This window comes from Hippopotamus amphibius, chromosome 12, assembly GCF_030028045.1.
Source record: "Hippopotamus amphibius kiboko isolate mHipAmp2 chromosome 12, mHipAmp2.hap2, whole genome shotgun sequence".
In the NCBI taxonomy this organism is placed as follows: Eukaryota; Metazoa; Chordata; class Mammalia; order Artiodactyla; family Hippopotamidae; genus Hippopotamus; species Hippopotamus amphibius.
In genome coordinates this window covers 76,052,838-76,068,581 of record NC_080197.1, presented here as the reverse complement: position 1 = coordinate 76,068,581, position 15,744 = coordinate 76,052,838, and the positions used below count along the sequence as shown (strand labels likewise).

General features: G+C 52.1%; 1 protein-coding gene across 8 annotated transcripts in view; it reads right to left on the bottom strand.

The window, feature by feature from the left end:
- Positions 1 to 15,744, bottom strand: part of ANO2 (anoctamin 2) — a 357,498-nt gene that overhangs the window by 328,462 nt on the left and 13,292 nt on the right. For 6 of the 8 annotated variants that reach the window (XM_057702096.1, XM_057702095.1, XM_057702097.1 and 3 more), the window contains exons 2-3: positions 10,065 to 10,249; positions 8,540 to 8,866 (exon numbers count right to left, since the gene is read on the bottom strand). In XM_057702096.1, coding sequence (XP_057558079.1) covers positions 8,540 to 8,866; positions 10,065 to 10,249 — 512 coding nt within the window. The remainder of the gene's footprint in view (positions 1 to 8,539; positions 8,867 to 10,064; positions 10,250 to 15,744) is intronic. The other 2 variants (XM_057702100.1, XM_057702103.1) reach the window with 1 other exon arrangement.

Genomic DNA, 15,744 nt, shown 5'->3' with positions numbered 1-15,744 from the left:
CTCATTTGCTGAAGGTATAACAAGCAGCGTGAGCTCGTACAAGTCACATCCTCTTCACTTCCTGCTCTCTTACAGAATTGAGAGAAATTCCAAGCCTCTCCAGCTCTCATATCCCATGACCCCATTTCCCGGTACCTCACAGATTGCCCCCGGTAACCGAAAACCAGCAAAACACAAGCTGGCCAAGGGGTGCCTAGGCCAGAAGCCCTCAGTAGGTCAACCACTGATGCCTGCCCTCTGCTCCTGCAGCAGGGATTGGGGTAATCAAAGCCCAGAACCTCCTTCCAGCCCTTTTGAAGGAACCCTAAGACCACTAGAAGTGTGTTGGTCAATAAAAGACATCAGATATGAAGGACTGGAGAAAGAGCCAGCCCCCAGCTCCTTCCACGTCTGTTTAAACCCTCGGCCTGCTTTTCACTAGAATAATTTCTTTCATAACCTGGGCAGCGCTAGTCTGCATGGTGGGGGGACCACGTAGGCCAAACACCACCCTGCAGAGTTGCTGTAAGAAAAGAGGGGAGGGACTTCCTAGGTGGCACGGTGGTAAAGAATCCGCCTGCCAATGCAGGGGACATGGGTTCGAGCCCTGCTCTGGGAAGATTCCGCATGCCACGGAGAAACTAAGCCTGTGTGCCACAACTATTGAGCCTGTGCTCTAGAGCCCGTGAGCCACAACTATTGAGCCCACATGCCGCAACTATTGAAGCCCACGCACCTAGGGCTCATGCTCCACAACAAGAGAAGCCACTATAATGAGGAGCCTGCGCACCACAATGAAAAGTAGCCCCAGCTCGCAGTAACTAGAGAAAGCCCGTGTGCAGCAACGAAGACCTAATGCAGCCAATAAATAAATTAAATAAATAAATAAATAAATAAATAAATAAATAAATTTATAAAAAAAAAGAAAAAAAAAGGGAAACAGGAGTTAGGAGACCCAGTTTCCAGGCACAGCCCTGCTCCCCAGCAGTCTGGCAAGACACCTCTGTTCCTACAAGGGGACAAGAGCTGCCCCAAATACCCCAGTGGGGGTGCCACGAGCATCAAATGAGACTATTGAACGTTAATTTTTCTTTTTTATAATTGAAGTATAGTTAATTTACAATGTTGTGTTAGTTTCAAGTGTACAGCACAGTGATTCAGTTTTATTTATATATATATAAAGACTATATGTATATAGTCTTTCAAACTCTTTTCATTGAAGTTTATTACAAGATACTGAATATAGTTTCCTGTGCTATACAGCAGGTCCTTGTCGTTTACCCATTTTACATATAGTACTATGTATATGTTAATCCCAAACTTCTAATTTAACTCCCCCTCCACCCCCTTTGGTAACCATGTTTGTTTTCTATGTCTCTGAGTCTATTTCTGTTTCGTAAACAAGTTCACCTGTATCATTTTTTTTTAGATTCCACATGTAAATATCATATATTTGTCTTTCTCTGTCTTACTTACTTGGCTTAATATGACAATCTCTAGGTCCACCCATGTTGCTGCCAATGACATTATTTCATTCTTTTTACAGCTGAGAAGTATTCCACGGTATTCATGTACCACATCTTCTTTATCCGTTCATCTGTCGACAGACATTTAGGTTGCTTCCATAGCTTGGCTAGTGTGAGGAGTGCTGCTGTGAACACCTGGGTGCGTGTATCTTTTCGAACTATAGTTTTCTCTGGATAAATGCCCAGGAGTGGGACTGCTGGATCATATGTGGTAGTTCTATTTTTAGTTTTTTAAGGAACCTCCATACTGGTCACAAATGTTAATTTTTTAATTACAAACTCTGAAAACAGAAACTGATATTAACCCAGGTTTGCGGGACTTGATGTGCCCTCCTTGCTTCTCTCTGAATCCCCACCCCCAGCTGCCTGGAGCCCCCCCCCCGCCACCCGGGAGATCAGGTCCACCCAGCTCCGCTCTGCTCAGCTCAGCTGTGCAGTCCCGGGGGCGGGGGCTGCTGGAGCTGTCTTTGTTGTGTTCCCTGAAGCTCCCTTGGGGCAGGAAAGAGGCAGGTGAGAGGCCCCAGGCTCCAGCGCTCTGCTTCAGGGTGGGGCAAGTGGGACAGGAACACATCCAAAGCCAGGGGGAAATCATCACCTTTTCCCCAGTCATTAGTGCAAGTCAGCAGCTGCGGGACTGCCACCACACCCGTGAGAGCACGGCAGCATCGCCAAGTAACAGGATGGACGGGGGCATGTTTAAACGCCACATTCGTATTTCCCCTGCGCTCCTGATAGCCTTGCGAACCCCTATCCGATTCCCGAGGAGGAAACAGACTAATCTTATAATGCCATAAACTGGGGTGTGGGGACCCCAACCCATAGAAATACACCACCCCCCCCCCCCCACTCCAGTGCTTAACAGCCTGCTTGGGGCCTGAGGCAAAGCGATGGACAGGAAGACCTCCAGGGGACACTGTCACCCTAGAAAAGCAAGCAGCAAGGTTTTCCCAAGGATTCGGGAATCTCCAACGTCCTAGCTTTCCCAGCACAGCAAGATTATATAGGTAAGAGAGAAGACAGCACAGGTCGGAGTGTCTAATAGGTGGGGCTGCAGACTGATACCATGAAGGGAGAAATGGTCACCAGGGCTGGCCTGGTGCTTCAGGGAGGCCACTGCAGCCTGCAGGAGAGCAAAAGGCCCAGACTGGCCGTGGTCCCTGCTGTGCCCACCCCCGTGCCCCTATAAAGGAGGACAAAGAGCCCCCTAAAGCAGTCCCCTTTCCTGGATCAATATCTCCTGGCCCCTGCAGAGAACCTCTGTGAATTCTGGGGAAGAAAGAACAGGAAACTGCTATTAGGGCTTGTCCCTTCTCCCTGGAATGGCAAAGACCCCAGAAGGTCTCAGCCGGGGTTCAAATCCCAGCTGAATCACTCGGCAGATGTCGCCATGGCTGAATTGCTAGCATCTACCAGCCTGTCTCCTCATCTCCTTAAAAAGATGGGACTCACACTCACCTTGCGGGATATTCATGGAGACTCAATGAGGGCGTACAAGTGGAAGCAAGATCCCACATTATGAGACGTACAGGAGGACTCAGGAGAGTTAGTTTCCTTCCTTAAAGCCATAGACCAAATCACACTCTAAAGATACAGCAATTTCCCAAAGCTGCCTTACCACTGTCCAAAGGCCTAGGAGGACAGAGGTTCCCATCAGCTGTTTAATTCGATATATAAAAACTCTTCCCTGAAAAGGGGTGATGACAAAGGTCAAGAAACAGTGGCCTCTGGTTTGAAAAGTGTGAGGCAGCCTTTGATTTTCCCAGCGCGCCAGCTTCTTCCCTAAATGAGCCCCACTGGGAGGTCACGATGTCCCAAACCCCAGAAGTCCCTTAGATGACTCCTTTTGACACAGCACAGTAATGTGGGTTGAAATGTCAGGATTCAGGGCTATAGGATGAGAAGTCAGGTGCCAGAGACATCCTTTGTCTTGAGGGGGAGGGGGTCTCCTCTCTGCATAGAAAGAGGAGTTTGGTCATTCTTGGGTTCCCACCCGACAACAGGTCAGAGAGATGAGCTCTGCCTCCTGAACGAAGCTGCAAGCCTCTGGGACCTCCCATCTGGCACTCTGCCCCCTCCACACCTGACTCTGCCAAAAGCAGTCTGTGGAACTGCTGGAGATGCCAGACCACGCTGAATAAAAGCAGCTTCTGCTGTGGGTTCTCTGGTGCCCTAATCCCTGGAAAGCTAGTGCCAAGCAAGGGGAAGCCTGGTCTCCCTGTCGATGCCGTCTCTCCACTCTCAGTTGGGAAGATCAGCTGCTCACAGAGATGAAGTTTGGGGCCACACCTGCTGGAATTTAAGGGCCTGCAGGCTGGGAAAAGGTCTTTACCCCCAAGTCCACAAGCATGTTCTCCAGGCCCACCAAGTGCATCGCATGCCCCTGGCTCTGAGGCTCACCCACCCCCTAGATTCCCCTTGGTGCCACCCAAGCATCCGAGTCTCTGCCTCTGTCCTCCTAGCTCTTTGGGTCAGGGCAGGAGGTCTGGGAGAGTTTGGAAGGAGGTGGGTCACAGGAGGCTTTGTTCAGCCTACCTACTCTACAGCCCGACTGGAGGCTCAAAGCTGGGTAAGTCTCTCAACTGCTTGCATTAGCCTCGCATTGGGCAGTGATGCTCAACTCCAAACAGGGGGCCCTCATTCATCCGAACTGGCAGTGAGGATGCAGGGGTCTCGGTCACACAGAGGCAACTCCAGCGAGGTCTTTTTTGGGGGGGTGGGGGGGGTGTGCAGGATCTTAGTTCCCTGACCAGGGACTGAACCTGTGCCCCCTGCAGTGCAAGCAAGGAGTCTTAACCACTGGATCACCAGGGAAGTCCCTCCAGAGAGATCTTTAGATGAGATTCTAATCACACAGCCAAACTTAAGAAAACAGAGCAAACTGTGACTTAGTCAACCAATAAATACTGAATAGTCTTTAAAATACAAATATGGACCTTGTCAATACATGGCAATATGTACACAAAATGAAAAGTAAAATGCCAAACAGAAGGCATGCACCAGTTCTCCTCTTGTCTAAAGCACGCCCAGATACCAACTAGGTTGAAATGAATTCCACGATACTCAATCAATTAGAGTTTGGTGGTACAAAGTTCTTTTGACCTGTAAGGCTAAGTGAGTATTTTTAATGGATCGCTAATAGAAACCCATTTCCTCTCCACCTGTCTTCAAATCAAAGTGAAACCAGAGCATAAGAGGCAGTCCAGCCCGGAAGAGTGGGAACAGCCGAGGAGGTGCGGCCACTGCACCTGCTCTTCAAATGGCCACCAGGTGCAGCCAAGCAATGTCCCCGCCCCTGTGAGGGGCCAGTTCCAGGCTGCTGCTGACGGCCAGAGGCTGAGCATCCTGACACAGGGAAGAATGGTTCAGACCCCAACAGGCCCCCAGAATGTTGTTCAGACCCTCATGGTCTCCAGCTCTAACCAGGGTTTAGTGCCAACATGCCGTGGGGGTGGGGGAGGGGTGGAGAAGATCATGGGACACTGGCCCATGACAGAGGTGACAATTCATTCGAGACCTTGTTGGGTGGCAACCAGGTGCCCGTTATCATTAGGGGAGCAACAAGGTAAACAAGTACTCACCTGTTAGGAAAAAAAGGGATTAGGTGCACGTGCACTATGTGAACGGTCTGAAGAATATAGTGCTGGGGGCAAAAAGAAAGAAGCAGAATGGGTTTTAAAACAGAGCCCCTCTTTATAAATTAAAAATGCATACAGCTCAGAGAAGCTGTCAGCACCCAGAGGAGCCTAAGGAGACATGACACTAAATACAATTTGCGATCCGGGCTGGGATCCTGGAGGAGAAGAGAGAGAAAGTAAAAACTAAGGCAATCTGAACAGAGTAGGGATTTTCGTTAATGACAGTGTATCAATATCGGCTCATTGAGTGCGACAAATGTACCATCTTAATAATACAGGAAACTGGATGTGGGATAGGGGAGCCCTCTGTCCAATTTGTCTGTAAATTTAAAATCGTTCTAAACAACAACACCCATTTTTTAATGACAAAAAACTGCATAAAGCAAAAAAGATGCCACACATCTCCCAGAAACACCAGGCACTGGAACGAACGATTGCCTGTGAAAGTAGCAGGCAGGGAAGGGTGAAGGGTAGGGGCTATTTTAAAAAGTCACATAGGACTTCCCTGGTGGCACAGTGGTTAAGAATCTGCCTGCCAATGCAGGGGACACAGGTTCGATCCCTGGTCTGGGAAGATCCCACATGCTGTGGAGCAACTAAGCCTGTGCGCACCACAACCACTGTGCCCAAGTTCTGCAACTACTGAAGTCCATGTGTCTAAAGCCCACGCACTGCAATGAAGAGTAGCCACAACTAGAGAAAGCCCATGCACAGCAATGCAGACCCAACACAGCCACAAATAAACACAGCCCATCAACAAATGAATGGATGAAGAAGATGTGGCATATATATACAGTGGAATATTACTCAGTTATAAAAAGGAATGAGATGGAGCTATATGTAATGAGGTGGATAGACCTAGAGTCTGTCATACAGAGTGAAGTAAGTCAAAAAGAGAAAGACAAATATTGTATGCTAACTCATATTTACGGAATCTAAAATGGTACTGATGAACTCAGTAATAAGACAAGAACAAGGATGCAGATGCAGAGAATGGACTGGAGAACTCGAGGTTTGGGGGGGCGGGGGGTCAAGGGGAAGCTGAGACGAAGTGAGAGAGTAGCACAGACATATATATACTACCAACTGTAAAATAGATAGCCAGTGGGAAGTTGCTGTATAACAAAGGGAGTTCAACTCGAGGATGGATGATGCCTTAGAGGACTGGGACAGGGAGGGTGGGGGGGAGTCGAGGGAGGGAGGGAATACGGGGATATGTGTATAAAAACAGATGATTGAACTTCGTGTACCCCCCAAAAATAAATAAATAAATAAATAAAATGAAGAAAAATTACCATTTTAACTAGGAATCTTGAGTTTTTATTTGCTAAATCTGGCAGCTTTCAATAATAACAACGCATTAACATTCATTGTTACTGTTCTAGATACTTTACTTGGTTGTCTTATTTCATCTTCATCACAACCCAATGAAGAATGTATTATTATTCCTTTTTACACACAAGGAAACTGTGATTCAAAAGGTCGAGTCACTTGCCCAAGGTCACCAGCCCTGGGATGTGAACATCTACATTCAGACTCCAAAGTCCACCTCTGGAGCAGGTTGCTGTCTCCCAACTCAGCAGCTGTATGAGACCCAGGCCTCCACTCCCTGAGCCTCCCTGACTCCCTGACACCCAGAGAAGGTGCAGCCTCCTCCCACGGTGGTGGTGTCAAGAGCTCCTTGTACGGCCCTCAAAACACACCACTACCTCAAGAAACTCTCCTACCAGACCCCAATCAGAGGTTTGGGTTTCCAAAAGTCAGAGTCTGCACTCCCACAGCAAGGGAGCCCCGAGCAGCCCTAAGAGAGCACACTGTCCCTACACTGGTACAAAGAATAACAAGAGAAGGGGCTCCTGGTTTAAAAGTCTGGAGCATAAGGGTCTGAGCCGGGCCTCAGGCCGTCCTGCCTGGGGACAGCAAAATGCATTCATGACCTCTGGGGGAGTCCCCTCCAGTTCCAGGATGGCATTAATGTGAATCTCACAAAACAGGCTTCTGATGAGAATGTCACCCCCACCTCTCAGCATGACACCCTTTCCAACAATCATCATGAGTATTTATTGAGCACCTACTGTGTACCAGACATTGTGCCAGATGTTTTCATTGCCCCGGCTACTAATGGGGCACATAAAACTGCAATCCAGCAGGGGGTCTATCATTTTGCAGATGAAGACCCTGAGACTTGGGGACGTCACTTATTCAACTAACACTGGTTAAGCTCTACTATGGGCCAGACTCTGTCTTAGGTGCTAGTGATACAGCAGTGAACCACACGAGACCCCTGCCTTCATAGAGCCGGTAGGGGCACAGACAAAAAAATAAATAAATCTACCATGTTATTTCAGGTGCTAAGTATGATGAAGAAAAGTGAAGCAGGGTCAAGACACAGAATGATGGGGTGGGGGGACTTTAAGACAATCAGGGAAGAGGTCTGGAAGGAAGTAACATTTGAGCAGAGGTCTGAAGTAAGGGACCAAGTATGCACAGGTCTGAAGAAGGGGGCCCAAGGCAGAGGAAACAACCAGTGCAAAGGCCCCGAGGTAACAGTGACCTACACACAACCAAGATAAGGCCGGTGAGCTGGAGCCGGAGCGGGAGTGTAGGAGAGGTAGGAGATGAGTTTGGAGGGGATGGTGAGGGCAGGTCATCTTTAAAGGTCATGTGGTATAAAGAAATGAATGGAGAAGTGAATGACTGGATGGATGGGTGGATGGATGGGTGGATGGGTGGATAAATGAATATGTAGATAAACGGATTTCCATAGGCTGGCTACTGATCAGAGGTCAGAATACATACAAGCTGATAAAATATATCTGATGTTCAGCTCCCAAGTAATCAACTCCCTGAGGGCGCCAGGCAAGCACTTTCCTTAATATTCTTCTTTTTTTTTTTTTTTTTTTTGGCCAAGCAGCTCACAGGATCTTAGTTCTCCAACCAGGGATCAAACCCGAGCCCCCAGCAGTGAAAACTCAGAGTCCTAACCACTGGACCGCCAGGGAATTCCTGCACATTCCTTAATAATGTAAGTCTCCTATATAAAGGAATTTTAATCCAAAGTTCAACAGGCAAACCGGATTTTCATCCCAAGAAAACCATTACAAAGGCCACAGGACGGCGAGCCAGCAAGAAATGTCTTGCTTTCTATCTCTAAGTCAACTTCCACAGAACAGATGGACACTCCACCACCAGCACTACCAGCACCCGGGATCCCAAAACTCTTCCTTCCTCAAGTCCTTGAGCAAGAAAATCTGGTCTGCCCACCACACACACACACACACACACAAAAGCCAGATGCCAGAACAAAGCCAAAGGCTTCTTGCAGGTGACGGTGACCACCAGGAGCCCAGCCCGTACTGCCATCCCTGCCGGTACCCTCTGCCACCTGCCCGACCTCACCTCCAAGTCCTTCTCCAGCTCCAGCCCGGCCTCCATCAGGTTGTGCTCAAACTCTTCCCGCTGCTCCTTCCTCTCCTCCTCCAGGGCGTCAAGCGGCCCCAGCTCAATGTCACCGGGAGCACCCGGCTGGGGATCCTTGCCCGTCTCGCCGTTGGAGATGACCGCCAGCGAGTGGCCAGAGGAGCCGTGGCCGGGGTGCGCCCCGCGTTTCCGGTAGTGGTAGGCGAGCACGTAGTCCACCTTCCTCTGGTTGTCGTGGAAGTGCATGCGGCTCAGACGGTCCTCCGAGGACACCGGCCCGCTGGCCTCCAGGTAGTTGTTGATGACCTGGCCAGAGAGGACGGGACACGGGCGGCGAGGTCCAGTGAGGGAGGGGTGAGAGGCGCGGGAGGCTGACCTTGCGCTCTGAGCCCCCAGCAGCCCTAGGAAGCCAGGCCCTCACCGCCTCAGGGAAAGGACAGAGGGGGCCCACGTTCATCGACCACATCCTGCCCGCGGAGCCTCCACTCGCCAGCTTCCGCCCTGGTCCCGTCCGGGCCCGCGCCACCCGCAGCTGCGGCGCCCACGCACACACGCACGCTCACGTACACAGATGCACACGCAGCGTGAACCCCGCGCATCCCACCACCTGCCTGCGTCCGCACCCCGAGCCCCACGCCCACTCCCGCACGTGCGCGTACCCCCGCTCTCAGCCTCCCTGCGGACGCTGCCGCACACACTGTGCACACACGCATTATCCGAGTGCGCTCTCACACGCGGCCCCCCGCATGCCCCACCACACCTCCACCTCCTTGCAGATCCGAGGGCCCGTCTGCAAATACGCAGTACTCACCGGCAGGTTCTCCGGATCCATTGGGACAAAGGCCGATTTCTAGCTGCTTGGCCCACCCTGACTCCTACCCCACGGGGATTCACTGTACACTCTCTCCCTCACAGCCCCACATCCTACTCCTCCCCCTCCTCTTCCTCTTCCTCCTCCTCGTCTCCAGCCACTGGCGAGGACGCTGCCAGAGAGAGCGGTCCACTCCCGACCGCTCCCAGAGATGGGAGGTTGAGAGAAGAGGAGGAGAAAGGAGGCAGAGCGGGGGAGGGACCTGCCTCCCCCTTTGGGTGGTTCCCTGTTTATTACCGGTTTGATACCCAGCTGCCTCGGCAGCCACCTGAGAGGTCACCTGGGCAACCAGATGAAGCGCCAGGCACATGGGAGAGCCTTGGAACCGCCCCGGCAGAGGTCTGGTTCCTGCAGCCTGAGGGAGGGGAGCCAGGGAGTCTGCATGCCAACAAGTAGGGCCACCGGGCCTCTCACAGCTCCGCCTTTCCCATCCTCCTCTGACCAGAGGACCCCAGAGCTGCTGGGACAGTGTGTCCTCATGACTTGGATAGTCTGGAGAAGAAAAGGTCCTAACAGAAACCCCGCCCCCCTTACACACACCTGCCCCCCCATGTGGAGAGACCCCCAGTCAACAGGCTCCCTGGGCCACCCCCAAAGTCCCGCCCATCCATTCCCCCCAACCCCGGTACTCACAGAGCTGTTGGGGGAGCTCTCTCCACCAGAGGGCTGGCTGGAACCTCGGGTGAAAATGTCCTGCAGACCCTGGGCTCGGGGACCCGGCATCTGGAGGCCTTGCTGTCCGTGTTCGGGGCCCTGGTCCCCTCTGATCGCTGCTCGTGGGCTCAGCCGGCGTGGGGAGCCGGGGAGCAAGGGGATGTCTGTGAGAGATAAGGACAGAGGGCGACAGCAGCTTCAGGGGATGGGAAACCTGGGGACACGGGACACAGAGAAACAGGCACTGAGGGGGGGACCCTAGGGCGGCCCTAAGAACACGGCCACGTCTCCCCACAGCCACCTGCCCGCTCAGTCCTCACAGGCTTCGTTAGCCAGGTTCACAGTGGCTGCAGTGGTGGGGGGTGTCTCCATCTCTCTCCCTCCCTCTCTCACACACACACGCGCACACACGCGCACACACACGCACACACACGCGCACGCACACACGCGCAAACGCGCGCACACACGCGCACACACGCACGGAGCCTGGAGCCACCAGCAGGAGCCCCTCCTGGTGATGGCTGTCATAATCTCTTAGGATTCCCAGACAAGGGCGCCCAGGGGGGAGAGTGGGTGAGGAATGTCTTGGAGAGACAGCTTGAATTAATGCCAAAGGCTTAGCCTTCAGCGTCGCTCTTGCGGCAACAACATGAGCGGCACCCTCGCAGCCCCCACACCCCTCGAGAAGACAGCAAGGACAGACCAAGAGTGGGCGCAGGGCAGGGGTGACCTCTGACCAAAAGGCCACCTCCAGAGCCCTTGAGGGGTCCCCATGCCCCTGATGCCCCCACCAAGACCTCAGTGCTGCCCAGCCTCGCCCTGGCCCCTCCCAGAACAGCCCTTCAGGGCACCTGGGCTGACACCTCAGCTCTGCCACGTGCTGGCTCTGAGGCCTCCGCGCCTGTTTCTTCAACTGTAAAATGAGGAGCATCCCAAACTTGCAGGATTGTCGTGAGAATGAGAATGAGAGTTACACAGGCAAAGCACCCGCACAGTCATTAGCCTAAGGGTGCGCAACACAAAGCGGTTGCGACATCGTTCTCATGTTTTCACTTTACACTCCACGTGAGCAGAACACCTTATACATCCAGCTCAGCCTTTAGCACTGGCTGAATGAATGAACGAAGGAACGAATAAAAGGCAACTCCTCCTGGTCTCTGGAAACAAAGCTTCTGGTCAGTTACCAGGTTGTGGAGCAGCCCCCATGTGCCTAGCTCTCTGCTGGGCAGTTTCAGGAAGACTGGGACATCGGGTCCCTGTGCTTGAGAAATGTATCATCTCTTTATGAAGATACTGATGATATGCAGGAAACGCAATTATGAGCAAGTAAAGAGTCCATAATTTGCTTCTAGACTGTGGGCTCTGGTCTACATTGAGGGAGACCGAAAAGGTAGAAAGTCAAAGTAGCTTCAGGAGGAATTCAGCCTGAAGCTGAGTCTTAAAGGAAGGCAGGGAACAGAACACGGAAGGGCAGGAGTGGGCACACGTGCCGGTGGTGCGATGGGGGGCCTCCAGTTCAGGATGTCAGGGGGAGGGGCTTCCTTCCTTGGTCCCTGGTCTTGCTCATCCCTCTCGCCTTGTGGCTTTCTGCGCAGGGCAGAACTGAGAACAGACCTCTACACCCCAGGGAAGGCCTGGAAACCTCTGTATGCATGTCTAAAGAGCCAAAGACCATCCTGATGCCTTTGATGCAGGTGATACAGGGGCATCGCCTGGGCAGGTGATACAGGGGATGCTCACTCAAGGTCCACCCTTTCTTGACAGCAATTCATATTCACAGCTGTGAGTTGGGTAGCTCAGATTCAGAGTCAGCCCAAAGCTTTAGTCAAACTACTATCCAGGAGCCACCATCCCCTAAAGGTGCCACCTAGGGTTTGAGGCTGGCCTCCAGCTCCCTGCTGGCCATCCTGGCTGGTCCCTCCACTTGCCCTCTGACACGCGGATCACGGCTGCCTGGGGCCCTGCTTTCATACCCACCTTCTCCCCACAACCAACGATTACAGCACAGCCTATGGTTCACCCATTCCAGCTCCAGAAAGACATTCCAGGCAACAGTGACATTTTAGAGAGCTCTCTTAGCAATACCAACTCCATTTTGACTTTCCTTTCACCCCATTCCCTTGAGTGTTAGCACAAGCTGCCTAGAACAAGAGATCCCTGGGTGTTTGTGACTTAGCTACCCTCCTGGGCTCCGGGTATGTGGTATTGTGATTTATTATAAGAAACAGATAATTTGGTCTTTGTTCTGTTCCTGGTACAGAGCTCCTAAAACCTGATCATAGTGTCTTTTGTTATGTTAATGAGGTAACTTTTGGAAAGCCCCCAGGGAACCTAAGGATGGGGGCTGGTTGCCAGGGGAACCAACCCTGTGATGAGAGGGTGGAACTTTCAGTCCCTCCTCCCCCCTCCTACCCCTGACCTCCTGGAAGGGAGGGGGCTGGAGATTGACCTCAGTCACTGTCAGTGGCCAGAGATTTCATCAATCGTGCCTATGTAATGAAGTCCCCGAAAAGATGGCGTTCATTGAGCTTCCAGGTTGATGAACAGGTAGAGGTGTGGAGAGTGTAGCACACCTGAAGGGCACGGCACTCCAGGCCCTTCCCACATAGCCTGTCCTCTGCATGTCTGGCTCTTCCTGGTTTGTATCCTTTTATAACAAACCAGTAACCTAGTGAGTCTCAATAAAACATTTCTCCGAGTTCTATGAGCCACTCTAGCAAATTAATTGAACCCAAGAGGGGGTCATGGGCACCTCCAATCTACAGCAAGTGGGTCTGAAGCACAGGTGACAACCTGGACTTGTGATTGGCATCTGAAGCGAGTATGGGATGCAGGGAGTCTTGTAGGACTGAGCCTTTCACCTGTGGGATCTGATGCTGTCACCAGGTAGTGTTGGAATTGAGTTGAACTGTAGGATACCCAGCTGGTGTGGCAGAACTGCTTGGTGTGGGGAAAAAAACCACTGGAATTGGAATCAGAAATGGTAGGGTACCATGAGGGCAGGGCATAGCTTACCGTCTCTGGATCAGCTAGTTGGGTTTTCATGAGGTTTGGACCTGGGGCCTCCCCTCCACAGTCAACTCTTTCCCTGGGCACTCACATCCACATGGATGACTCCTTATCAGCTCTATGCCGCTGACTCTCAAAATTCAACCTTTAACAAGGACTCTCCTCTAGCCACCAGAGGCACACACCCCCCTGCCCACCTGGCATCTCTGCTTGGATGTTTCAGAGCATCCCCCCTCCAAAATCAACACGTCTGAAACCAAACTTACGATCTTCTAAGCAATGTGACACTGTTTCAGTGTCCCCATTGCTATGAATTCTGCCACCATCACTCAGTCCACGAGCCGGAAATCTACAGGCAGCCCTGATAGCCTTCTTCCCTCACACCCTAGATCCAATTTGTCTTGGATCCTATAAATTTCACCCCTGAAATACCTCCCAAATCCATCTGGTTTTCACCACCTCCATGACCACCGCCTTAGTCCAAGCTACTATCCTTGCTCACTTGTGTTACTCCACAGCCTTCCAACACCCCCCACTTCCATCCTGCTCCCCATCACTGTTCCCCACAACACAGCCAGGGGGTCCTTCCAAAATGTCAATCAGGCCATGATGCCTCTCATGTGGAGATTTCCAGGGCTTCCCATGCGCTCAGGCTGGAAGACCCTGCGGAATCTGGCCTGTTCATATCTCTGCCTCATCTGTCCCCATGTCCTAGGGGTGCTCTGAGTTCCAGCCGTACTGTTCTGCTCTCGCTCTCTCTGAAGCATCACACTCCTTCCCTGCCAGGACCTTGCATAGATTCTTCCCTCTGGCTGGAACATGCGTCTTCCTCTAGCCCCAGGCCACCTGCAATTTTGGTCCTTAGGGACCCAGAAAACCTAAAAGAAGCACATTCTTGTTTCAAAAAGCTACTGATCCAAGGTGAGACGGAAATATTCAGATACTGTACGCAGAGCTAATCTCCTTCCACCCCGGACATGACTGAGATGCTACAAGCTGAGCCGGTGCGGAGGGAGAGGGAGGGTAGGTGTGGGGGAACACAAACAAATGTCAAGTTGGCCAAGGAAGGCCTCCGAGCTTCGAGCAGTGGACCCCATTGATCAGCAGGGAGCCACGGAGAGTGGGGCTCAAGCAGCAGCCTTGATCGTCTGGTGTCGCTGAGGAAAGATAACCCATTGGTGACAGCCCATGGTTGTCCAGTCTAAGGGATTCCTTCTATATCTCAAGCCTTTGCCCAGCTCCCCAAATGACCACTTCAACTGATCACCCCATGTGAGATTAGCCCATCTTCCAATTGTCCAGACCCTCATAAGGCTCCTGGAGTGTAGGGGTGTGGGGAAAGGAGAGCCCTCCACACCTTGTCCAAGGATGACCTGATGGAAATGACCAAAGGCCTCCCGCTGAGCATGGACAGGGGCGGCCCTGCCTGGGCAGCAGCACATCCCCACGTCCACATCTGGCGCCCAATCCACCCTCCTCCTGCACCCTCAGAGGGATCTCTCAAAATTATCCATCACTTTACTGCCCCCTCCCTCTTAAAGCCCCTCAACTCAGGTCCCGTTGCCTGAGTATAAAATCTTCATCATGAACTAAGAGGTGAGACATGTATCCTCCAGCCTTGTTCCTGCCCTACTTCCCATCCCTCATCTCTTTGAAACGTAAGTTTTTCTGAATATTCTGATTTGCTCCATTTGTGGAGAGGCTAAAGGGCCGTGGAGCCACAGGGGCACTTGATAAGGGGGCTGCCCTTTTGAGGGCAGGAGGAAATGAAGGGAAGGAGGGCCATCCTGGTCTTGGCTTGTGGTTTGGCGGCACCTGCAGTCTCTCCGAGTGGTGGTCCAAGGGCACGGTGGACAGTCTTTGTCAGGCCAAGAATAAAAAATCAATAAATACCAGACCGTGATTTGGGACTACATGGGGGTAGCCCAGGCCACCTGAGAAGCACGAGGTGGACGTACCCACACCCTCCCCACCCCACTACCCTCCCAGAAGCAGCCACCAGCCCCCCGCCCCATGCAAGCCCCACACAGAGCCAGGAGGACCCTGGGCACCTAGTCCTGGCCACATTTTTGTAAAAATACTGTATTTTCTCTGAGCTCAGTTTTTACTTCCACGATTTGGGGGAGGATGTCATTTTGCTTCTTTCCTCCTCAGGGAGTATGATGATACAGTAAGAGGAAAGAGTAAAACACCTTGGAAGCATGTGAGCTACAGAAAATGACAGGATTTTTATCGAATCCCACTTCGAAGCTGCAGTGCGCGCCCCTCCATCCATCTCTGGCCACCTTGACTTCTCTGCTCCCCCTACCCCTGCACTCCGCTGCTGGTTGCTATGCACTTCCTCCTGGAAGCATTCCTGGATGAGGCAGGAGAGGCCCCCGCTGTCCCCCCCCATCACTACAGGGGAGCTGGTTTCCTTACACATCTGGGACCACCACACACTTCTTTACCCCATAGAGCAGGGTGTTTCCGGGATGAACTCTGCCCCTCCTAGTTGGATCTAATCTCCATCACCAAGTTGGCCTGCAGGCACCTCAGGTTGCACTACAGAGGCAGATGGAGAAGGAGCAGGATTGGAGATTTTGAAAGAAAAGGACAGAGACTCGGGGCAGGGAACAGCCCAAATCTAAATGGAAAAACAAAGAGAGCT